At 44.8% G+C, this 26,234-nt stretch overlaps 1 protein-coding gene across 1 annotated transcript; it reads left to right on the top strand.

Annotated features, from left to right (window-relative positions):
- The first annotated feature begins 244 nt into the window (after positions 1–244).
- On the top strand, positions 245–25,704 carry UBE2D2 (ubiquitin conjugating enzyme E2 D2). The gene is made up of 7 exons (XM_054985253.1): positions 245–505; positions 17,735–17,798; positions 21,168–21,199; positions 21,277–21,354; positions 21,441–21,546; positions 23,901–23,994; positions 24,810–25,704. The coding sequence occupies exons 1-7, from the start codon at positions 482–484 to the stop codon at positions 24,853–24,855; spliced, it is 444 nt and encodes a 147-aa protein (XP_054841228.1). The 5' UTR covers positions 245–481; the 3' UTR covers positions 24,856–25,704.
- Positions 25,705–26,234: the final 530 nt, after the last annotated feature.

Here is a 26,234-nt window from a genome sequence, read left to right as displayed (position 1 = left end):
GTTTGGGCTCCGCGAGGCCGCCTCTCGCCGCGCTTCCCGTCGGGCCCGGCCCGGCCATGCCGCGAGTCCGGACTCGCCGCCGCACCAGAGCGCATGCGCGGCCCCTCGTTAGCCGGGCGGAGGAATCCCATGAACCTCCAGGGCCGCTTCGCGTCATAAAGAACTCCGCGCGAGAGGGGAGGGGGGTGGGTGATGCGGCCGGAGCAGCCGCAGTGCTGAGAGACGGGCACTGCGCGGAGGGAAACCCGAGGGAGCCGCGCAGGCGGAGGCCGCCGCCGGAGGGGACGAGCGCCAAGAGCCAGGCGAGCAGAGAGACAGCGAAGGGAGACGCCGAGAGCGGGACAGAAAGAGCGCCCGGCCGGCCCCTCCGCCAGCCGCCCGCTTCCGCCTAACCACCGCCGCGCTTCTTCCGCCTCCGGAAAGTAGTCCCCTCCCTCCTCCCCGCGCGCCGCCCTCAGCAGGCTCCGCCGCCGCCGCCGCGATGGCGCTGAAGAGAATCCACAAGGTAAGGCCGCCGGGCCCGCGCCGCCCGCCTCCCCCCCGCCCGCCCCGGAGGCCGCTGCCCTGCGCGTGTGGGTGAGGGAAGGGGGGGTCCCTCCGCGCCTTACATAAGCCGGGCCTGGCCTGGGCCGCCTTCGGGGAGGCCTCGCCGCCCCCCGCCTGGCAGCCGCTCCCGGCTCCTCTCTAGCCCAGGAAGGAACGGGCCGGGGGAGCTCCGGGCTGGCCTCCGTTCCTCTCCTGGCAGCGCATTCTGCCGCCACCCCCTTGAAGGGCCGTCAGGAAGGTTCCAAAAGTGGCATCCCCGAAGGTGCCGGTGAGCCTTTGGGTTGCCAGCCTCCAGATGGTGGCTGGAGATCTCCCGGAATTGCAGCTGATCTCCAGGCCACCGAGATCAGTTCCCCTGGAGAAAAGGGCTGGTTTGGAGGGGGGGACTCTATGGCTTTATACCCCATCAGAGGTCCCGCCCCAAACCCGGCCTCTCCAGGGCCCACCCTCAAATCTCCCGGAATTTCTCCATGTGGAGCCCTCAGGTGCAGCCTGGCTGCGAACACGTTGGCTGCAGGTGCCCCAATCCCGGGAAATGCTGCCTCTGGGGACAGAGGCCCTCCTTCTCCAAAGAACCCAGTGGAGTGGACCGCTGGGTGGCCTGTCTGGACAAAGCCGAAGAGCCTGGATCCCCAGGAGGAAGCCCTGCAGGAGGGATCCAGTTCGCTCACCCCCTCTGCCCGGCCTCATTGTGGGGCCCATCGACGGAGGGCCTGGCTGTTTTGTTGCTCTGCTCACAGCTGTTCTCTGTCACTCTTTCTGCTTCCTGTCTGCTTTTTTTGCATCTGTGCCTTTGCAGCTGCATCCAGATTCTCTGGCACTCGTGTTTGCAAAAGCACCCTTGAAGGAAACTTGGGTTTCTGTTATGGAGATAGCTCAAGATTGGCAGCCGTGTTAGTGTTTCTGTAGCAGTAGAAAAGATACCTTTTCTCACTTCTTCAGATACCAAGAGTTCAGTAGCACCTAAAAGACTAACAAAATTGGGGCAGGGGGAGGGGTTTGAGTATGAGCTTTCGTGAGGCACAGCTCACTTCTTCAGATGCCAAGAGACCAGTAGCACCTATAAGACTAACAAAATGTGGAGTGGGCTATGAGTTTTCGTGAGTCACAGCTCCCAAAAGTTTATACCCTGCCTCACATTTTGTTAGTCTTATAAATGCTACTGGACGCTTGCTTTTTCTACTGTTTTGGAGATGTAAGGGAAGTGTGACCAACTGTAGTTCTGTATACACTTGCTTGGGAGTCAGTACTGCTGAACTCAGGAGAGCTTACTTCAAAGTAAACATGCACAGGATTTGCCACTGTCAATGAATTGGATTAGTTCTTAGTTTTATTTTGCTGTGTCCAAGTAAAATTTGCCAAAAACGTGCTGAAAGTTCATTTCCAGGCTGCCTTTCAACTCAAGGACCTTGAGATGATTTACAGCACAGTAAAATGCAATAAAATGTAAGTGCACTTGTTGGTGCTAACACAAAGATTAGATTTTTCAGTTATGTATTGATGTGCAAAGCTGGGGAGACCTAAAAGCTGTGAAGGAATTACTTCTTCCTTCCAAGTTCTTGGATTTGCTGTACACTTAGAGTCCAGAAATGTACATCCTATTGAAGTCACTGATTCTTACATGCATGTACACAATGGAACTTCTTTTTGCTCAGATGTAACTATTAAGAGATGTAACTCATATGTGGTGTTCCTCATCAGGTTGCAGGTATAGGGGAAAGGGGAAACTTGACAGTATCGATCTTTACAAAAAGCATATGATATAACTGGTGCTACTTAGTATTGGGTGTGTGCCTTAGAGAAAGGACGCCTCACATAAGATCTAGCAAGAAGTGGATTTGAGCTGGCTTCAGCAGTGGGCGTTCTCACCTCAGTCTCTTTAAGAGCATTTCCTGATGATGATCAATGTTAAGTATCTTAAAACAACTGAAAATGTGTTTGTTTGCAAATGTTTTGGCCTATATTTTTCTGTTAACAACTTATGTTCTTTGTGCTGCCTTACAGAGGATTGTTTTATACTTCCTACCAACATAGTGACCTAAGATGCTGTACCACTTTTCAAAATTGTCTGTTATGAATTTTGTCAGTTCCATTTATGCCTGGAGATTAAAGATAACTTGCATTTAAACAGATTAAAATGGGAAGGCTCAATACTTACTCTCTGGAAATTCAACCAGAGCACTGTATTTTTTTTTTTTTTAGTTTTGTTTAGTACCTAGTAGTTAAGCTTTTGTCTAGGGTTGACGTTTCTCAGTGGACCTGTTAAACACTCGTCTTGTTGCTACCTTACATTTGATTGTGGTCTAATATTCCATCAAGTCGACCACGACCTTGTATAAGTGGCAGCTTCTTCATTGAACTGTGGTATCATCTGATAGGATGGGCTTCTAGCGTCCCAGCCCCGTAGCAGTCAAGGCCATACACGCGCACACCCTTATTTAGGTTGGATGCTGTAATCACAGCCGTCACTGAACTGGGACAGGGTTCAGGAGGAAGCAGGAAACCAGCACAGGCCAAGCAGCCATGACACCATTCCACACACAATGTGGGCAGTGTGCCCAGTGTGGTGGTCACACTGCGCTGCGGCAGATGCCAATTTCAAGTCTTATTGCTGTGATACATGTTCATGAACACCGATGTGTTGTTACCGCTAACATTTTACAGGTATGTGCACTTAAAAAAAACCCCTTAGATGCGTGCTTAGTAAATTGAGATATACCTGATTGTTCAAAGTAGTATATATCACAGATGCCTAGACTACCAAGTCTTCCAAGTGATCTGGCATTGGACTTGGTACTTGGGAGAGGTATTCAGAGTGACTGTAAGTGGCAGTAGATCCAGAGGAGTTAGCCGTGTTAGTCTGTAGTAGCAAAATCAAAAAGAGTCCAGTAGCACCTTTAAGACTAACCAACTTTATTGTAGCATAAGCTTTCGAGAGCCACAGCTCTCTTTGTCAGATGCAACCGTCAGGTTGCATCTGACAGAGAGAGCTGTGGTTCTCGAAAGCTTATGCTACAATAAAGTTGCATCTGACGAAGAGACCTGTGGTTCTCGAAAGCTTATGCTACAATAAAATTGGTTAGTCTTAAAGGTGCTACTGGACTCTTTTTGATTTTGTAAGTGGCAGTATTACCTTTGTGCTTTGTCACTGTTTTAAACAAATGCTTTAAATATTTGAAGGCCCCAGGCTGCTGCCTCTATTGTCTGTAGGTACTACTGAATAAAGAAGTAGGACTTGCTTCTGAGGAAGCAACCCCCCCCCCCCCCCCAGGATTGTACTGTCACTCACGTTGAAAGCAGTGGGTCTCGTAACTTGTTTCAGTCACTACTAACTTTTAGCTCTGTTGGGTCAGAGTTGATAAAGGTACTGGCTGAAGGACTTTTTAGCAAAGAATGAACCTAATTAGTACCATCCCAGTAAACTTTAATTACTTGGGAAAAACTAGTTTCAATAATTGATAACATTTCATACTGTTCACATTTGAGTGATGCACACAGCAATTCCGTGAATTAGTTCAGTATTAATTTTTGTTGGACTTGTGTTTGTATGAAATAATAGATTGAACAGGATTGTACACATGAAAAGAAATCACTGATATTTATATATACTGTGATTTTTTAAATTACTGAAATCCTATGGAACCTCTAAACAAAATTCAGATTGCCGGCCAGTGTATTGTTACTTACATCATCATCTTTAAAGCTGTATTTGGCAGCAGAAAATCTTAATGTGTAAATACACTTGTAAATAGAGATGCTTTGTCTAGTGCAGTTTTGTAGTTCTCAGTTTGCCATCTTTTCCAGAAGAGAGAGCACATTTTGTGAAAGATTTTTTAACCTCTCCAACACCAAGGACATTATGGGCCAGTATCTGGGGTTAGGAGCTGAGGGAGTATCTTCTCCCACACCAGGTGGGTGACATTTAAAATGAGAAAAGTATTCTCTTGAGAACAGTAGTAATGCAGTTTAACAGAAGTAGCTGATTAATTACCGTAAATAAATGTGAGATTTTTGCTTGGTTCTTTTCTCACTTGGTTGCATTTTTCAAAACCTTATTTGGCATGCCTTCCCACTCCCCCCCCCTTCCATATCTGCATCTAAATGCCAATTCTTACATGTCCATGCTGAAAATGTAATTTATTTTATTTTATGTTCAGTTGTTGGAATTGCAGCCTTCTAAGCCAGCCCAGCAACGGAAGCGTTTAGATCTGGAACATTCCCCTTTGTTAGCTAAGCAAACCTGGCATTGCTGAGTTGATAGTACACTAACTTAGCATCATATATTTTCTGTTTCAGGTTCCTGGGAGAGCAGCCCCCGGATGAGCACCTGCTTTTGCTGCAGGGCCACTTTAATCATGGAGTGGGTGGAATAGGGCACACGTCCCATTCCCCCCCTCCTCCAGAATGGCATGCTCCCCAGTTCCCTGCCAAAGGAACGGAGCTGCTTTTCCACACTGCTCTTCCCCTATCTGATACTGGTGATTCTGGCCCGCTTGCCTGTGTGCCAGTTTTGGCGAGCAGGTTGCCATTTGCTTACCTTTGATCTGCAGCTTCAGTTGTGGGTTTTGTCTGATGAAAAATTATCATCCTATAGAGGTTCCACCCACTTTCCTATAACTTTTGGGTGACTGCCATCATCCTGTCCAAAACCCTTTTCTTGAGAAATTGCCTATCCTCTTTGCCTAGCCAATTCACAAAGTTCTACTTGAATTGTCAAGTGGCGGACCTAGCCTCGGTCCTGAGCACTGTCCTCATTTGAGATAAACTTACCTGGAAGATATGCCTGCAGCATATGACTGCTGCCAACTCAATGTTGTTTTGAAATGGGGTCATGAAATTGAATGAGAGAGTTCCCAGGAAGCGAATGCAAGAAAACTACAGCAAACCTGGCATTGCTAAGCCTATGAGTAGTCGTGTGAGGTAAAGTCTTCAGGCCACCTGAAATCATGGGGGTGACAGAGGAAGGACAGAAATATATTTCCATTGGATTTCCCATCATAGAGGGCAAGGCAGCTGTCCAAAAATGTTTTACCTGAGAGTTGCTTGTGGGCAGGCATCGACAGTTGTGCAAGCAGAGGTTGAGAGCCTTTAATTCTCTGGTGGTGAGAGTGCCTGGCTTCACACATGCCGTTTCCTGAGCTCACTTGAGGGAAGGTAAGAAGCAGCAGGAGTTTCTCTCACTGTTCCTTAAGCCTAGCACAAATGCAAGAAATCATTGAGTCTCCTTGAAAACACCCTATACTGTTGCCTTGCTCTCTAGAGGAGTCCCTTTAAGTGGCTAGATACTGTAGAGATTTCCTTGGAACCCTTTAGAGTGTTTTTTTTAAAAAAAAATGAGTTTAGAGGAAATGGAAGTATATAATACTTTTCTAACAAACTGAAGCTTTCTGACAAACTGAATTCAATGGGGTTAGACTGGAGTAACTCATTAGGATTACATTGTTTTTGTTCGAAGAACATGAAATATATACAATTTAGCACATACACATATACAAAATGTATACAATTTAGCAGTTGTGTGTTAAGTTTAAAAGTATAAATACTCTAGTTGTTAACTAATAATTATGCACAGCATAACTGAGTGCTGAAGGTGGTGATGCACCCTGGTTCACCACAGGATGTCTTCTCTTGTTTCCATTTGGGAAAATAGAAATAAAAAGGCTAGCATGTGGACTGTCTCAGTTCGGGTCCTGAGCATAGAGTAAGCTGCCTGAGCCAAGTGATGAGGTTGGATCTGGCAGGTCTGTTCTGCTAGCAGAGATCGCCCCCCCCCGCCCCCGCCGAAGGAACCGTCCCTTGATAAAAGAGGCTTGGAATAGTTGTAATATTGTTATAATGCTTACTGTAATGTTGATTATTTCAGTTTTAAAGTTATCACTAGGATATAGTAAACTACCTGAACTGAGAAATGAGGTTGAGTTCCACCCCCCCTCCCGCAATTATTTCACAGAATCAGAGGCAGCTTACATGTTTTTGAAGAGCAAACTCGGAAAGAAAAAAAGGCATTGTTCATGGCACAGTATCTGTATACTTACGGAATTAGCCAACTGATTGCATCCTGCTCTGTCGTAGTAAACAGCGTTCTTCTGGTATAGCTCAAGTCCCCCCTTTCTGTAGAACCAAAGTTGCAGATTCTGGCCAAGCTTTGGGCTTCATGTGGTTTTAGAGCTCGAAGGCTTGTGGGAGCCTTCACCTCTTTACATATTTGTGAGTCTCTTCAAACATTCATCAGGGTTTTTTTTTATGGATATGGAGGGCTAAAGAACAAGAGACAAGTTAGCCTGCTTATAAGAACATATGCTTGGCAGGCTCCCAGTTTGTACTCCAGCATAAAATACTTCCAAGTATTCTATATTCTTTAACTTCTGAAAGTACTTCCCCAAGATTGCCATTCTGTTCACACTTTCCTGGGTGTAAGCCCCATTGAATTAAATGAGACTTCCTTCCAAGGAGATCTGCTTAGGATGGTTCCTTGCACTGTATTGCTTGTTCAGTAACCCAGTCAAATGCACTAACAATGCTATCATGGTAACATGACTCACTTTGAATTCTCGGTTTGAGATTCGCTGCAGTGTAAATCTGTTGCCGATGTATTAAGCACTCTTCTAAGAAATACCCCCCCCCTCATCATTTTGAAAAGCAGTATTTCATAAAATGATTTTTCCACCACCCCCTTCCCAGTGCCTAGTTTTTCTATTTCAGGCCTAGCAGTTATGTGGGTGGTGGGGCATTAACATCTCCCCCCTCCCCCCCCCCCACACACATTCTTCATGTCTCAAGAGGTGCAAGTTGAGGGAAGGCAACAAAAGGCTGCAGGGGGTGGCTGGGGAATGGGCCAGAGTCTTGGTGGACTGATTATGATCCAAGCCACTCTAAATTGCTGGACAAAGAATAAGGACAATTAGTCTTCCTGTTGTACTTCCGACATTTTTAAACAGCCATGTGTGCTGATTGATTGGAATAGCCATTACAAATTTCAGAAGTTGCTTAGAATTAAGTAAAAGTTTTTGTGCCCTCTGTTTGGTGATAGCAAAACAGTTGCATGCAATCCACAAATAAAAATAATATTAAAAGTGTATCCATAAACTCAAAAGGTGGTTTTCCCTTATTAGAAATACATAGAAATACAGCCTTTATAGATAATGGAGAGAGAGACTTCCATTGTTCCTGTGAGTTCCCATGTGCCAATTAAGACTTACTTGTTGGAAGAGGAGGACACCCCCCCCCCCCCGTGTATCTTTCAAACTCTGCTTACTGTACTGTATGTAAAACTAGCTGCACAGTTCCGTAGACTGACACAAGAAATGTGCAAGGAAAAGAGAGAGATAAGCGTAGGAAATAGCTGATTTTATCTTTTAGGCCAACTAGTGTAAGAATGTGGGAAGCCGTCAGCTGAATTAAATTACTATTTCCAAGGCTGACAAGATGCTTATTTCCAAAACGCTTCTGGATAGTATAGACATGGTGCAAAATCTGAATGTTGTGTGTCTGCAGTGACATTTTTATTGTGTGCTGGGAATAAGTGCTTTTAGAGTTCTGACCTGTTTTTTATTTCTTATTTTTGAGGTAGTTGATCTGTTACCTTCTAATGCAAATGCAACTTTTACAGTTGTTTGAAAAGTGCTATTTCCTATTTTTCCTATGACTCTAGAACACTTGAGGCAATTTAACAAATTGATGTGTCTGCTGATTTCAGTGCTAGGTGTGAGACCTGTCTGCGATACAGGGAATGGCTTGAATCCACCAGGGATTTCTGTGGCTGGCTGAGAATGCTGTCTGTGGTGAGAGAGTCGCCTCTTCTCCAGCCACGAGTATCTCCTCATGCTGCTCCTGGGAGAAAGGAAGTCCTTAGAAATGTGTGCTGAGAAAGCTGGAGGTCTGCAGCAGGATGGGGGGGGGATGTTGAAAATCTCTCCCCCCCCCCAGTGAAAATCCTCTGAGGGACCAGAGCTTAGTTGTGCATTTTGTACTTTATATAGTTGTGCTGATAAATTAGCGCCTTTGATCTGTACTCTGTAGTGAGGCAGATACCCAGTGATTTTTCTGTGCGTGGAGGCAATTCAGCGCCATCTCATGGCAGTGGAGCCTGGACGATTATTCTTACAGCATGGATCTTGCCTGCCCCTCGACTGAGATGAGAGCGATTCTTGATCAGGCTCATTACCAGAACCTTAAGCCTGACAACAGGATGTTCTGTTTGAATTTTGATGACTTCCTATTTGCTCTGTCATTGACGAGATCCAGTACAGATCTGTCGTCCTGAGACTTACAGGAATCTAAAGCAAAATGCTGTTGTCAGGATATTTGCATTTGGAAGCTTGGATAAGTGTTTGATATATAGTGGAGGTGACCTAAGTCCTTCAACTACCAGCACTCTTATAGTTGTCATTTTACTTCTTTATTTCAGGAGCATGTTAAATTTCTTTCTGAAAGGTTCATATCCACCTGTAAGGATGGAACTTTGGTTACAAGAAGCAGAGGAAACGTGGCTCAGTGGTGGCGCCTCTGCTTGGCATGCAGAAGTCGCAGGTTCGATCCCCGGCACTTCTAGTTGAAAGGACCAGGCAGCCAATGATGAGACCCTGAAGAGCCGCCGCCAGTCTGAGTAGATAGTGCTGACTTGGTGAACAGATTTCGTTAAATCGGATAATTAGGATTTTTTTAAACTGATGACAGCGGCTGATAGCTGTTAAATGTCAACTCCCCCCCCCATTTTGTTCTGTAATAGGCTTAGTTTTACATCCTTTGCACATCCCAGAATAGAATAATTTAACAGTTGATTTCGAAAATTTTCAGAAAATTAAGTTTAGTGAAACCTACTTGTTCCTTATGTGGTAACTTGCATGTATGGAACAGCCATCACTAATGGCTTTCAAGTCTCTAATTAGTTTCTCAAATAATAGATGCACTCTTAAGTGGTCGCTATAACCATTGAAATATTTGCAGGGGAAAAGAGCTTTTATTTCTCTTCACATCATAGAAGGTAGAAGAGCCCCATGGCACAAAGTGGTAAGCTGCAATACTGCAGCCCAAGCTCTGCTCACAACCTGAGTTTGATCCTGGCGGAAGCTGGATTCAGATAGGCGGCTCAAGGTTGACTCAGCCTTCCATCCTTCCGAGGTTGTGTAGATTACTGGGGAAGGCAATGGCAAACCACCCCGTAAAAAAGTCTGCCAAGAAAACGTTGTGATGCAACATCCCCCCATGGGTCAGTAATGACTCAGTGCTTGCACAGGGGACTACCTTTACTTTTACATAGAAGGTAAGCAGCCAGCATGCCATACAGCGCACCATTTATGCTTGGGAGAGTAACAATCCTCCCTACGATTGTTACTGTTATTGGGGTGGGTGGTTTGGGTAGTGGGAATTCCGTTTGTGCTGCATGTCTGAATGGCAGACTGCACTAGGTATAGCCGTTTGCTGGATTGTTTAAACTAAACCTACTCTGATAGGAAGTTAGCAGAGAAGCTGGGAAATTAATAATTTAGAGGAGTTGGGAAATTTAGAACTGAATTCTTAACATTACTGATAGCATTAATGTTATTAGGGATAAAGCTGTTGTCTATATAGACTCGGGTTACTGTGCAGTGGGTGTTGTGGGATTAGTGGCTGAGGGCGGCAGTCATTTGGACTGGTGGTCGATATGAGGCTGGGGATGCCAGTGGTTATGGGACGAGGGAGGTATGGCGGTGGGGCTAGGTATTATAAGGGAAGAAGCCAGAGATATGGTTATGCTTGGGTTCCTTCCAACCTTTGCCCCATCCCAAGGGACTCAGTGACCTCTCCCATCACTGCTGCTGTGCAATGCCAGGTCCATTAATAACAAGACCACAACCCTTCAGCAATATTTTGCGGTGGAAGAGGTAGACCTGGTGTGCGTAACTGAGACCTGGGTACAGGAAGGTGAAACTGTCAGCCTGAAAGAGCTGCCCCCCGCCCCAGGTTTCTTGGTCCTTCACCAATCACGGAACAATGGCTGGGGGGGTGGGGGGTGGCGTGGCGGTGCTCATTCAAGAGTCTTTCTCCATCAGGCCGCTCCCCATGCCAAAAATTGCTGGCATTGATTGTGTGGGATGCCGAGGAGAGTATAGCTATCTGTCTGGTGTACTGATCGCTTAGCGCACCAGCAGATGCTGTGCCTGGCCTGTTGGAGGCGGTGGCTGGCTGGGCCTTGGAGTACCCCAGGCTTCTGGTCTTGGGGGACTTCAGTGTCCATGCCGATGATGCTACCTCCTCACCGGCCATGGACCTGATAGCCTCCATGGCGGCATTAGGACTCTCCCAGTTTGTATCGATGCCCACACATTGAGCAGGACACACGCTGGATTTGATCTTTGGGGTGGGGATAGAGGTGGATCTGGATGACCCTATAGCCACCTCGTCCTGAGAGCTTGTCTGGGAACCATGACCCCTTCCTGCTTGGGCGACGAGCTGATTTATGCTCACCCGCGGAGTCAAATGGATCCAATTGAATTTCAGAACGCTCTGCGGGATCTAATGCCCCCTGGTGGCCCCATGGATGAGCTGATAGAGGACTGGAATGCCCGTCTCTCTGAAGCTATCGACGATATCGCTCCCTGTCGCCCTCTCCGCCCCAGAAGTAGAGTAGCTCCTTGGTATACTGATGAGCTACGACAAATGAAATGGGAGCTGAGATGGCTAGAGCAAGTGTGGCGGCGACTCCATGACGAAGTGACAAGAATATGTTATAGGACATTCATGAAGGCCTATGAGATGGCAGTGAAAGCTGCAAGGAGAGACTACTATGCAGCTTCCATTGCGTCCACTAGTTCTCGCCCAGCACAACTTTCCAGAGTGATTCGGTCTTTAACGTCCCTCACACATGGGACAAATAAAAATGTAAATTCGGTAATAAGCTGTGAGGCTTTTGGAGACTATTTTGCAGATAAGATCTTGTCACTCCGCCGGGATCTGTCCACCATGGTTGATGCAGTATGTGTACTGGAGGCCCCTTGGTCATCCTCAGGGTTGATATTAGATCAATTCAGGCCATTCTCCCAGGAGGCGGTAGGCAGGGTCCTGCATGCTGTGAAACCTACCACATGCCCACTGGACCTGTGCCCATCATGGCTGGTGAAAACTGGTGGTGATGGGATTCGGGCACCATTAGCTGACATCATTAATCTTTCTCCGAGTTCTGGTTTTTTCCCAGACTCACTGAAGGAGGCAGTGGTGCGGCCCTGATTAAAGAAACCATCACTGGATCCTGTTGATCCAGCCAATTACCGCCCAGTTTCAAATCTTCTGTTCCTGGATAAGGTAATTGAGAGGGTGGTAGCGGAACAGCTGCAGGTATACCTGGATGATGCCTCTATCCTGGATCCATTCCAGTCTGGCTTCAGGCCTGGCCATGGTACAGAGACGGCTCTGGTTGCCCTCACAGATGATCTGAGGCGACACCTGGACCGGGGCGGGTCAGCACTGCTGATACTTTTAGATCTTACAGCAGTGTTCGACACAGTCGATCATAATCTTCTGACCCACCGCCTTGTTGATGTGGGGATTCGTGGAACAGCCCTGCAATGGCTGAACTCCTTCCTTCGCAATCGGGGACAGAGGGTGGCACTCGGGCAACGCTCGCCATTCTTTGGTTTGCAGCGTCCCTCAGGGGGGGCGATTCTTTCCCCAATGCTATTTAACATCTATATGCGCCCCCTCGCCCGGTTAGCCTGCAGCTTTGGGCTGGGTTGTCACCAGTATGGGGATGACACTCAGCTCTATCTGCTGATGGATGGCCAGTCTGATCTCGCTCTGGATTCCTTGGCCAAGGGTCTTGAGGCTGTGACAGTATGGTTACATCAGAGTCGCCTGAAATGGAATCCCCTGAAGACGGAGCTTCTGTGTCTGGGTCGTGGGGCGATCGAGCTGGGGACTCGGCTCCCAGCCCTTGACGGGGTACAATTGAAACCTTCGCCGGTGGTGAGGAGCCTGGGTGTGACCTTGGATGCCACACTTTCAATGGAGGCCCAGGTCACGACCGTTGCCAGATCTGCCTTTTTTCATCTTTGACAGGCCAGGCGACTGGCGCCCTATCTTTCGCCCCGGGACCTGGCCACAGTAATCCATGCACCGGTCACCTCCAGGCTAGACTACTGCAACTCACTCTACGCTGGGCTGCCCTTGGGCCTGACCTGGAAGTTACAGCTGGCCCAGAATGCAGCAGCACGCATCCTTATCGGCACACCAATCTGAGTGCACATTCATCCTGTGCTGTGCAAGCTGCACTGCCTCCCAGTGGAGTTCTGGATCCGGTTCAAGGTGTTAACCTTGTTGTTTAAAGCCCTTCACGGACTGGAACCTGCATACCTGCGGGACCACCTCTGCAGACAAGTAACTCCTGGTGGTCCCTGGCCTGAAGGACATCCGTCTGGCCTCAACCAGGGCCAGGGCTTTTTCTGCCCTGGCCCCAGCCTGGTGGAACACTCTCCCGCTGGAGATCCGGGCCCTGTGGGACCTGTTACAGTTCCGCAGGGCCTGTAAAACGGAGATGTTCCGCTGGGCCTTCGGCTGAGTGCCAGCGGGTGTCCTCCTCCTTCCATCTAAGACCACCACTTCTTCTGGGGCTGCCCTCGGCCATCTGCTGTGTCCATATACGGACTCCCAATATTTATTTAAATAGCCTGCTCCTGGACTGTTTTAATGATTTTTAAAAAATTATTATTGATTTTATGTTTTTGTGATTTTAATGTATTCTTTAATGTTGTTAGCTGCCCTGAGCCCATCTGTGGGGAGGGCAGGGCATAAATTGAATAAAATAAATAAATAAATGTCATATTAAGAATTTCTGCTTGGCTCTTTATACACAAATAAGGATGCTAAGCAGTGTCACTTGTTTGAAGCTTAAATGCCCAGAACATTCAGAGGCAAGAGCTGGACAAGTTCTCCATGAACAGCATAGTCCAGCCCAAGTTAAGCATTTTTTACTTTTCATTGATTTTGATGCGTGTCGTCTGAAAAGCAGCCCTCGTGTGCCCTGGAGAGCCATTGGCTGGTCAGTGAGACACTTGCGTGTAAAATAAACCTTGTGTGTTACGTGCCACTAGTGACTTACGGCTACCCTAGGAGTTAATGACCTTTAAGATGTCCTGTCATTAACAGCCTTCCTGAGATCTTGCAGACTGGAGGCTCTGGCCTTCTTTATTGAGTCCTGCCAATTTTATTGAGCCATCTCAATAAAAATAAAGGTGCTTTCCACCTTTCCCAGAATTACTGTCTTTCCCCTTGAGTCTTGTCATCTCATGAAGTGACCAGAGTACGGTAGCCTCAGTCTTGTCTTTTGCGCTTCTAGGGAGAATTCAGGCTTGATCTAGAACCCACTTATTTGTCTTCTAAGAGGTCTGCTATCTCCAAAACTCCAATACCACGTTTCAGATAAATCAGGTTTTTCCTGATAGTTTTTTTCATTGTCCAGCTTACGCATGCATACGTAGTGATGGGGAATACCGTAATTATCTTGTTCTTGGTTGGTCTCCAGCAACACATGCATGTTCCTTCAGGGCTTCCCTTTCACGTCTCACTCTCTTTCTGATTTCTTGGTTGCAGGTTGATTTATTAAGCCAAGGAATAGAAAATCTTGGAACAGTTAATTGTCAATCTTAAAATTCCTTGGTAGTTGTTGCCTTTGTCTGTCATGTCATCTGCATATCTCCAATTGTTAATGTTTCTTCCGCCAATTTCACTCCACCGTCACCTAAATCTAATTCAGCTTTCACTTCGCTTGCATGGGAAATTAATACAATGGTGCAATAGTTTATGCAGTCTTTGACATCACATTTTTTCAGAATTGGAACGTAAATTGAGTATTTCCAGTCTGTGGACTGTTGTTTTGTTTTACATATTTGTTGAAATATTCTTGAGGGACACGTTAGTACATCTCCTTAAGACACGTTAGTACGTGTCTTAACTTAAGAGTTGGTAGTCCACAAACGTAAGGTAGGTATTTCATGGTTGCTGGGAATAAAAAAGAATTTCTCAGATGTGGGGGAGGAAAGGACAGCCTCCATCTTTATTAGGATAACTCTTTCCTGGGCCTACAGGCTCCTTGGAGAGATCCCCCAAGTGTCCGTTCCTGGCAGGCAGATCCCTCGGCCCCTCTCCAGTGAACACACATTGATTCCAGTAGAAAAGCTTTATTAGGATCTTTACAGTTCAGGTCTGAACTCCATCATGGAGCTTGGTAGAAGTGGGAATTCAAAGCAGATAAGCAGGTTTTCCCGCTCTCAAACAACCGTTACGGTTTTGGCGCACAACTCTACACGGGTCCTGTGAGAACCCTTTTTAGTTATGGCTAAACGGTGAGTACACAATAATAGGTTCCCAGCGTCTGAGCAAAGTAGCAGGCATCTGGAATCTCCAAGGTCGTCTCCAGCTCGGAGATGCATAGTTCCGTGAGATGACATGAGAGGCCCCTCCTAGCTAGATGGCCTGGAGAAACAACAGTTATAATATGGAAAGAACATGGCTAAGGAGAGAATACCTCAGGTTAGCATTAAACATTCAATATACTGTGGCATCAGTGACATAACAACCAAACAGTCGTGGCAGGGCTGTACACAGACATGACACCAAGCTTGAGGAGGCTTCTCTGCAAGCAGGGTGGATTTGATTTAAACCGAATCAATTTAAATCACGGTTTAAATTACTAGTCAGTAAGACTAGATTTAAATTACAGTTTTCTACACAAAGACTCATTCTTCTCTACATAATGACTCCTCACACTTAGCTTCTTGTGCAGATCTTTTCTATTCCCCATAGTCTTCTATTCATTGAATTTTTTGAAACTTAGCACTTAAGAGGTAAGGGGTTGGTTGGTTCTGTGTACAAAGATTTGCAAAGGAACAATGGGATTAAGGTATTTTTCTCAGCTGTGCATGTTTATTTTATAAGCTTTTTGCTGTGAAGAAGAGACATGATCTCTACAGACACAAATTCACAGTGTTGAGAACTGTAAAACCGAACATCTGTGATAATATCTTTTAGATAGAAAAATTGCCCAATAATCTTACAGAAACCTCTGGACATTGTGAACAGATTAATGGAATTTGTTTACCAAAAAATTTAAAACATTGCATGAATATACAGCCTCATGCTACATAATTAAAAACCAATCCTTATTTCATGATGATAACCTTTGGACTACATTGTATCTTAAATAGAAACCTATCTTTAGATAGATTTTTCCTCAAAAAACATTTTATTAAAAAAAATCGGTTTCAAATTTTTTTTAAACAATCATTGAGTCTTATCCACTCTGTCTGCCAGTGAGTCAAGGCCACCTACATGCCGTGAGCTTTCCCCTTAGAGCCCTGACATTAGCTGTTTTAATTTGACTCTGCCTTAAGCTTAGGCCTGAGATGTTGGATTGAAATCCCATTTTTTGTTTGTTTAAAGCATTTTATGCAGTCCTTCAGTGCAAAGTACTCTCAATGCAATTGACAAGCAAAATGGTGTTAAAAAGGACCCTCAGTAGACGGAAACCCAGCAGAGGATAGGAAACTAAAACCAGAGGGGAAAAAAACAGCGGTACCCCAAAACCTAAAACGAACATCTCTTCCCACAGCAGAATCCAAAATTAGTATCTATCGAAATATCAGCCAACAGTCTGTGCCAGTGTGGTGTAGTGGTTAGATCACTGGTCCTCATTCTGTGGCTTGTGGGAACCACATTTGCAGTGCCCCTCAAGCAAAAGAGCCACATTTATTTCTGTCCCTGGCATGAGGCTTGCACCTTACTTACTCTTCTAGCGTCTGCTGTTTCAAGGTGGAACCAGCTACCAACCACGAACCCCGTTGACCTTGCCTACTTTCTGAAGTATGGGGTGGGTGCCACATCTGGGAATGGTGCTCAGAAGAGCCCTGGGTGACAGGTTAAAGAGCCACAAGTGCTTACCCACTAAGTGTGCATTGCTGGGCTAGATTATCCAACGAGGACCTGGGACAACTGGGTTTGAATCCTGGCTCGGTCGTGGAGGCTGGCCAGGTGGTCCTGGGCTTGTCACAGTCTCACAACCTATTGTTGGGGGTAAGGTGGAGGAAGGGAGAATGATGTGGTAAGTCATGTTGGGTCTCAGTTAGGGACACAAGTGGGATATGAATAAAAAATAAACATAACATATAAATCCAGTTAGGTAGCTTTTTGTTTATTCTGTAGCAGCAAAATAAAGCAGGAGTCCAGTGGCATCTTAAAAGTCTAAAATTTTTCCCAGCATCAACCTTTGTGAGTTAAAGCTTACTTCATCAGGTGCAAAAAGTGTGCCTCTATCTAATATATAATTAACCAAAGAGCTTTATGTGAAGAATTGTTTTAACCATTTGTTACTACCGTGATTGCTGCTCTGTGCAGGAGATGTAGTGGCAGCTGAGGCTACAACATAACAGATCCTGGATGGTCGCTGTTTTGTCTGTAACTGACCTGAAATTTAAAAGCAAAAGTATTATAGCCCAGTGAGAAGTTGGTGTGGTCACCAGCACAACCCTGGCTGGAAGAACCAGAAGAGGCAGCAGCCAGCAGAGGTCTGCTGTCCGTTCCCCTCTACATGGCCTGTTCTCCTACTACTGTATCTTCCCCTCCTCCACAGCTTATTGATTCTCGCACCATCCTTTACAAGAACAAATAACCACACTTACTACAGGTTAGATGTCAGCTCTCCACTGGACCTGGATAGGACAAATAAACACAGGGACCAGCTCCCGCCTGGATCCGACCAAGACAGAAACACACAGTATAAGACCTCGGAATGGCATGCCTTCCCCCTTCCTCTTGCCCAGGCTCAGTTATCTTCAGCTAGCTTCGTTCCACAATCATTTGCTGGTGCACTGTAGCTCAGGATGCATCCTCAGGGGCAACATTGGCTCCACAGTATAGGATTGTAACCGAGTTGTACATGCTGACTGAAAACAAGATAGAATTACCAAATATTAGCAAACAAACCTGTGCTTTAATGACAGGCTGGAGTTTTAATTCTCAAACACTGGTTGTAGAGTTTTGTAATCTGGTTTTACGTTTCAGTAGAAGGAACGTTCTCTCCTAACACTTGTCAATATTTAATTGGCAACTTTATTTTTAAAAAGAAAGTGGTAGAAGTAGACCCTTGTCTTCGTGACTACAGTGGGCAAGTCATGTGGCTGTCATCGGAATTGACTGTGGCATTGTCTGTTTTGTTTGGTAGGAGTTGAACGACCTGGCACGGGACCCTCCGGCACAGTGTTCCGCGGGGCCGGTTGGAGATGACAGTAAGTACCCCTGGCTGGCAAAGGCCTCCGACGAGCACTTCCTCCGGCAAAGAGAGCAACTTGACCTGATGTATATAAAGCCAGTGCTTTGTTCTTAAATTGGAAGAAAGCAGGGAATATCGGCACCAGGGTTTTTCTTCTGGGAAAAGAGGTGGTGGAACTCAGTGGGTTGCCCTCGGAGAAAATGGTCACATGGCTGGTGGCCCCGCCCCCTGATCTCCAGACAGAGGGGTGTTGAGATTGCCCTCTGCGCCGCCGAGCGGTGCGGAGGGCATTCTCAACTCCCCTCTGTCTGGAGATCAGGGGGCGGGGCCACCAGCCATGTGACCATTTTCAAGAGGTTCCGGAACTCCGTTCCCCCGCGTTCCCCCCGAAAAAAAGCCCTGATCGGCACTGAAGGGAACCTTGCATTTTGCTCTGCCTGTGCCTCAAGGAGCCTTCTAGCTAAGTTCCTGCTACATCGATGCAAGAATATCTTGTGTCAGCAGAAGCATTCTTGCACCGAAGGAATGCGATGCTAGGGTCCAGCTAGACAGGCAAAATTTTTGGAAGTTACGGAGTTGTGGGGAAAAAAACCTTTTGGAGAGAGAGAAATGGAAATGGGGGGGGCGGGATTGAAATATATCCAATACTCGTTATCAACTTCTTTAACATTTTAACAGCGTAATGTTCATAATTTATACTTAGTACAGTTTTATGTACTAACTGGCATATTTATGCTATTTAGACATATAAATGTTTTGGCTTTCTACAAGGAGTGTTGTGAATATGCCCAGTGCTTGACACAGAGAGGTGCAGACTGCTGCACTTTATGTTACCTTGGTACATGAATCTTAGTTTTTGCCATCTGAAAGGCAGGGGGGAAAGATGCATGTAAACAACTTCTGTAGAAAACTGAACAGATTTTATTTGGACAGAAGGAGTCTTAGACTACATAGGATTGGCTGCATATTTGTATATTGTCATAACTTTGGATGTCTTCAATGATGTCTTATTATACTACTATAAATGAAGCAAATAAACTCTGAAAATACTTTGTATGTCTGCACTATATGCAGGGATTGTCTTGAACATCTTATTCATTCAAAAAGATAAAACATTTCATTTTTTCATAATTCCCCAAAGTTTCTAGATTTTCCAAAAGTCTGGATGGGCTCGGCTCCCCCCCCACCCCCAGGCTTTTACATCTCCAGATTTAGTCCTTTATCCCAAATTACAACAAACACAAAATACCGCTATTGAATTAAAAACAAGCTTATAAAGCCCTTTAATAACATTCATAATCACTATAAAACAAATACAAATGAGTATCAGTATCCTTGAGACCTTGGTGATGGTAATAACAGTATGGAACAAATATTTTTTCCTTTGTGAGTTCTTTGGGTATCCAAATATTTTCATATTATTTCTTGTAATTCAAAAGCTGCAATCCTGAACAGATTTAGTGGGGAGGAAGAAAAAACATGTTTGGGATTGCAGTGCATCTGGCTGAAAATCTTGTAGAGAAGTTGTTACTTAACAGCCAGAGAGAACAGATCATCTCTGTCTTAAAATCAAAAAGAGTCCAGTAGCACCTTTAAGACTAACCAATTTTATTGTAGCATAAGCTTTCGAGAACCACAGCTCTCTTCGCCAGATGCAACTTTATTGTAGCATAAGCTTTCGAGAACCACAGCTCTCTCTGTCAGATGCAACCTGACGGTTGCATCTGACAAAGAGAGCTGTGGCTCTCGAAAGCTTATGCTACAATAAAGTTGGTTAGTCTTAAAGGTGCTACTGGACTCTTTTTGATTTTGCTACTACAGACTAACACGGCTAACTCCTCTGGATCTCTGTCTTAAAGGAAGCATCAGAGAAGAGCTTCTTCTCCAGGAGAAGTTAAGGACTCCTGCAGACACTTGGAAGTAGACTTGCTGCACTGCTGAAATGGAATAACTTTGGTTAGGCAGAAGTTACGTCACCAAACAGTGTAGCTAGTTTCTCTTAACGATAAATATCACTCTAAAGAGCGGCAAATGAACTTGGTTATCAGAAACAACCCAGTCAGTGGCCTAGGCTAGTCCAGTCTCATTGGCTCTTTCTTAGAAGCTAAGTATGGATGGCCATGGTTAGTACTTGGATGGGAGACCAGACCACCAAGGAAGCCCAGGGGTGGCTGTGCAGAGGCAGATAATGGCAAACTACGTCTGTCCATCTCTGGCCTTGAGAATCTCTTGAGGGTCACCATAAGTCAGCTTCAACTCGACGGCACTTTACACACACGGCAGACCTGTAAAATACAAACATTGAATCAGAACGGAGCAGTTACTGTAATTTTCATTGTTATATGATCTGGGACAATATCTCAATTGCTGTATTTAAAAGAGGCCAATTTCCCTCTGGTGTGTCCATTTTCCCCAGCAAAAAGAGGCGGTTCTGCTGCTAGTCTGGTGCCCCAGTCAGAAGTGATTGAACAACATAAAATGCATCATTTATAACTGAGTGAGAATATCAGATTATACAATTTGGTAGCATATTTTTGGAATTTAGAAGTATAAATATGTTTTCTATAGGAAAAAATTGCAAGTGCATTCAATAGTTGTAAATTACTGTACCCTATGCCGCCATATCACATCTATATTTAATTTTTGCCACCTGAGGGATAAGAAGAAAATAAGAGTTGAAGATAGAAAACCAATTCTGGACTAGACAAAATGAAATCTGTTTTTTGGACAGAAATTAGTTGAGACTACCAGCATGTTTAGGTATTAAGCTAAATTTTATAGTACTGAACTCTTACAGCATATTAATTGTCACCAAAATTATTTACAATTGAATAAAAGATTACTGAAAATGTTCTATGTGTTTTATGATTACAGTATTTTTTTTATAGTGCTCCCCCCAAATCCCAGTTTTTTTCTATTGGAGGAAAAATCAGAACCCTCGGATGGTGGCTTCAAAGTTGTTGTATAAAATAAGTGTACAGTGCAGTCCTGCACAGAGTTGTTCTGCATTTGATCAGACTTTGATACAATAGAATGTAATAAGCCTTTCTGTACTGAAATGCCCAGTGCTGAACACCTTTTTGTTTCAAAAGGAATGTTAGAAACGATCAGTAAAAAATGCACGTACTTTTGAATGTTATACTTCCCCTTGATTTCTACCGTGGTGGTAATTTTTCATTTTATTGGTGCACCAGGAACTTATGCATGTGACTTTCACTTAAGCTCATGTTTATGAGATGAAGCCGAGAGTAAAGTATTGGTGCCTGGATCTGTTTTTGCTGCAGTGTTTTTGAGACAGGTTGCATGTGCAGATATCTGCAAAAACGAGTTTGCTTTGTGTAAAATACGTTGGTCAATAACTTGGCTTCTATCTTTGCTCTTCTAGTGTTCCATTGGCAAGCTACAATAATGGGACCGGTAAGTAGCTTTGCGATCTTAACTGACATTCATATAAAACTACCTTAAGCTTTCTTCTAACAACGTTGTCTTTTCAGAATGACAGTCCCTATCAGGGTGGAGTGTTCTTCTTGACAATTCACTTCCCAACAGATTACCCCTTCAAACCACCTAAGGTGAGCGTTGTCTTTAAGTCTTGGCACTACTGATGTCTTTTCTGGAAACAAGTCTGCATTAGAGAACATCTCTCTCTCTCTTACAGGTTGCATTTACAACGAGAATTTACCATCCAAATATTAACAGTAATGGCAGTATTTGTCTTGATATTCTACGGTCACAGTGGTCTCCGGCATTAACTATTTCAAAAGGTAAGCTGGTTTTTCTTGCTAGCAATCTAAAACTTGTTGCTTGTTTTTCTTGTCCTTCTTGGGTATTGGCACGCCCCACTTCTATTCAGTTTTCTGCTGATAGCCAATTAAAATTTAAAGTTGTGTAGGCTTATTGATAGTCAACGGTTCAAACTGTGCTTGCGGGTCTGTGCCTTGGGTGAAATTCAGAATATCAGTTTGTCTGGTAATGAGGACTCAAAGCAAATGAAGTAATGAAAATATCATTTAAACAGAGGAAAAGAACAATAGTCCAGCAGCACCTATAAGACTAACAAAATTAGTGGTAGCTTATGAGCTTTCGTGAGCCACAGCTCTCTTCTTCAGGGAGAAGTATAAAGGGATAGAAAGACACTCACCCTAGGGTTAGAACCTTGTGTCTTTTAATGCTAACTACAGTCAGGGTCAGAGATTTTTGTTTGCTCTGCCCTTCCTCCAAGGACCTCCTCCAGGGTGGCATGCTTCATTCCATTTTGTCCATATCTCAGGAAGGCTAGGCTGAAAGTGTCCGGCCAGCCCCTGGACATCGAGTGAGCTTCTACAGCACAGTGGGGGCTTGAACCTGTGTTTCCTGGGTCCTTGTCTGACACTCTTAACTGTTACACCACACTTGCTTTGAGCATAAAAGGGATTTGGATGTATAACCAGAAAGGAGGAGAGAGGGCTGGAAACTGCTAGTTAAAGCAAAGCAAGGTGGCACCTCAACCATTTAGAAAGTGTAGACACCTTGGACTAGAATGGGGTGGAGAGGAGACAGACACAAGAGAAATGCCCATGAAATTGTGTGTGTCAGTGTGAGGCAAAGAAATATAGAAAAATGGATGTACATAAAGGAATTCTGGCTTGAAATTGATAAGCATCCCAGTTCAAAATGAACAAAAAAAGTCTTGTCTGTGGAGCTTGTTGCCATGGGATCTTGTGAGTCACTGCCATAAATGTTTCTAAAAGACTTCTAGCTGAAACCTTGTCCTGCGATACAGATAAAAGGGGATGATGTATGCCGCTCTGGAGGAGCTTCTCGGGGGAAGGGCAGAGCAAACAAAAATCTCTGACCTTGACTGTAACTAGCATTAAAAGACCTTAGGCTGAGTGTTTTTCTCTCCTTTCTACAGGTACTTTAAAGTTTGGGCATGGCCAGAGCTGCAAACTTTTAATGCAACCCAAAGGGCTCTTGGTCCATGGATTGCAACTTGTGGTCCTGCATACGTCAGGCTAGTAGAATCAGCTCTAGGCCAGGAAGTTAGATCCTACCGTTTAAATGATATTGGCTGGACAAGAAAGACAAAAAAAGTCTTGTCTGTGGAACTTGTTGGCATGGGATCTTGTGAATCACCGCCATAAATGTTTCTAAAATACTTCTAGATGGATTAATGGAAGAAAGGTTTCTAATTGACTCCTCTTTAGGAACCTTCGTCTTGTGGTTGGGTACTGTTAGACCTAATGCTGACAAGAACAGGCCACTTGACTGACTGTCTAGCTGCCTTTAATGGAAGAACCAATCTCCAGAATTAGATACAGGATCAGAATGTGTTTTTATGCACAGTAACAGTTAAAGGAGAAATCCTGGTCCGTTGTAAATTCTGTCTTAAAGGCAGCCTGCCTTATTCGGTGGGTTGCATCCTTTGGAGGTTCCGGGGGTGGGCGGGCACTCTTGCCAGCTCCTCTTCCACACAACAGTTGCCCAACCTTTAAGGCATTTTGACTGCAAAGGTCATTCAACCCCTCTACAATACTTGTTCGGAGGTTATAGGAGGGTGTTGCAGAATGATAGAGAAAGTTCCATTTCTAACAGCTGGGATGGCTGTAGGATAAAATCTAGAAGCTGTAGGATGTTTGTTCCCTACTGTAAAGCCCAACAGAGAACAGTAGATGTAAGGAGGTGGAGATCTGTCCTGTCCCTGACCACCCCCCCACCCCCAGCAAACATATTTTCTGTTGTCTTAAGCAGAAAGACCAGATAACTTTGAAACTGCATTGCATTGTACCCTTCCAGCAGTTCACCAGAGTCCTGGCAGTCGTGAATGCTTGCATCTGAAGCCCCAGGAGTTCATGGGCGAGCTTTTAAACCCAGGAGTTAATCCACGGCTGCCTAGGCTGGGGAGCTCTCGTGTTCAGATCAGGGGCTGGGAGCCATCCTCCCCCCCCCCCCCGCCACTCCTTCCAGAGTTGTTTGGAAGTTCAAAGCTGTTAACTCCACTCAGTGCTTTCTTCAGCCAAAGGAGGGCCATCCATTCTCCAGCCCTGCTCAGGGTCAGAGCGTGACGTGCGGAAGGGCTTGTTTCTTACCATTCTTCTGCTGGGTTTAAATCCTAACGCCGCGTATTTCTTCCCCCTAGTACTTTTGTCCATCTGTTCTCTGTTGTGTGATCCCAATCCAGATGATCCTTTAGTGCCTGAGATTGCACGGATCTACAAAACAGATAGAGAAAAGTGAGTATAGAATCCAAACTACTTTTGAGTGGTTCAAACCCTAAAGTGAGAATGAATAAGGAGTTTGAAAGACTGTGTGCAGACAGAGAGATGTACGCCTTAATCTAGGATTCACTCTGTGGATTTCGTACCTGTGTCAAGGTAAAGAGAACTGTTTACTGAATTTTAAGCTGCAGCAGATATAGGATCAACAGGAGGATCAACGCAGCCACAAAAGAGCCGGGGGCAGAGGGGAGCCTTGAGGGTCACAGGTGACCAAGAAATACGTATCTGGCTTCATGAGAAACTGCAGGGGTAACAGTGGTGAGAGTTTAGTTGCAGACAGTAGCAAAAAGTTCTTGAATCCTTTTCTAAGGATTCTTTCCCAGTAACCCTAAATGAAATTAGAGCGTCTACTGTGCGAGCATTGCTTTAGCCAGCCGAAACGGGGCAGCATTTGGCAAAAGGTACTCGTGAGCATAATGAGGTGTGTCAGAGGTGAAGGTGGCTCTTTGCAATTCTCCATTGCTCCACAGCAGACCAGAATTGTACAGCTGATTATCCAGGGTTAAACACAAGAGCTTGAAATAATCCCCTCTCAATATTGTGCTGCTTCACAAGTGTAGAGCCGAGGAGCTGGTATTTGCTGCGCGAAACGTTCTAAGGAGAGGTTCTGTACATGACGATAAAAGCAGTTTGTCATCTGCCGGAGTTCATACTTCGTAGCAGTGTTACAGAGGTGTTTTCAGTCCAAAGCACTAGATACGAACTTCACCAAGAATGGCTACTGCGAAGCAAATTTGCACTTCATTAATTATCTATCTTTATATATACAGGTACAACAGAATAGCCCGAGAATGGACTCAGAAGTATGCGATGTAATTAAAGAAATTATTGGATAACCTCTACAAATAAAGATAGGGGAACTCTGAAAGAGAAAGTCCTTTTGATTTCCATTTGACTGCTTTCTATGAGCCCCCGCCTCATCTTCCCCCGTGCACATGTTTACCTGATACAGCAGTGCTGTGTGTTGTACATACTTGGAACAACGAAATACCGTATTCCATACCAACATTGACTCCTAGCAAAGAAATGTGTGTGAAAAGCCAGTTCTTCCGTTAAAATCTAGTTGTGAGCATAAAAGCATTCCCAAGATATTTCAATTGGGTACGGAAAAAAAAAAGGCGGTGGGGGCGGCGGGGGGGGCGGCGGTTTCATTTGCTTCTTGGGGACTTTCTGTGACTTGAAAGATGACTTCTTTTTAAAAAGGAAAGCGGAATCCTTTTAAACTCATAACTGTAGTGAAAACTGATGTGAAGAACTTGAAGCTGTTTCTGTATTTTATTCTGAAGGACCTATTTAGGTAAATGTATGACCAACAAGATCAAACTGTACCCACATCCTGTATTGAAGGTCTAAGTTGAACTGGTCACCATTGAAATGCATTGGAGCTATTAGTGCATTAAGTGATGTTGATTTGTTTTTTGTTTTGTTTCAACTCTGTTCCCCAGGTCCCCCCTTTCATAATTTTGGTTTGTAAGTGTTTTCTCAGTTAACATAGCTAATAGCTCTTATTTTCTTAAGTTTTTAACTGCTTAGGTCTTTCTGGATGTAAGGGTAAAAATTCATTTGACAGACTTGTGTATATTTAAAGACCCAACTGCTCCCTCGGAGCTTGTACGTTCAAGAATAATTAATCTGTGTAATAAACTGATTACTACAGTCATTACATGTGATGGTGTGAATAGGCTTTTGATTCCCCGCCCCTCCCCATGGGCCAGGGTTTAGGGGCTTTTCCTTTGGTTCTTGCATTTGATTAGTTGCTTTTGAGAACTGTGGCTCTTCCGGGTTTGCTTGCAAAAGGGTATTCCTCCAAATATATACATACACACACACACACAAATCAGAAATATTTCACAGTTGGGCTGTGAAAGTGCTGCATTCTGTGTTAAACTAGGAAATGTGGATGTTCCTATGTCAGAATCAGACTGTTAATCCAGATAAACGGCTTGCTGGCGGATCAACATTTCACAAACTTCTGCTTTGCACGGGAATACATGAATGCCTATGGACTATAGGTAAGGAACCCCTTATGTAACTTTAAGACAATAGGTATAAAAGGGTAAACTTTACCAAATGCATCAGCACAAACTCTCACAAAATGTAGCCTTTCAAAGATTGTTGCGCTAAACACTTGGAAATGTTCATTGTATGTGTGTCTTTTTGAATAGCCTTCATTGGAAAACTAGTGAAAATGTAGT

This window comes from Eublepharis macularius, chromosome 7, assembly GCF_028583425.1.
Source record: "Eublepharis macularius isolate TG4126 chromosome 7, MPM_Emac_v1.0, whole genome shotgun sequence".
Taxonomy (NCBI): domain Eukaryota; kingdom Metazoa; phylum Chordata; class Lepidosauria; order Squamata; family Eublepharidae; genus Eublepharis; species Eublepharis macularius.
The sequence above is the reverse complement of the archived record's forward strand: the minus strand, read 5'-3'. Positions and strand labels throughout refer to the sequence as shown.

Bases quoted from the DNA above. Each gene is read 5' to 3' on its own strand.
- UBE2D2 (XM_054985253.1), top strand. From the start codon at position 482: ATGGCGCTGAAGAGAATCCACAAG. The intron at 21,200-21,276 runs GTAAGTAGCTTT...TTGTCTTTTCAG, and splicing joins AAGCTACAATAATGGGACCG to AATGACAGTCCCTATCAGGG. The intron at 21,547-23,900 runs GTAAGCTGGTTT...TCTTCCCCCTAG, and splicing joins GGCATTAACTATTTCAAAAG to TACTTTTGTCCATCTGTTCT.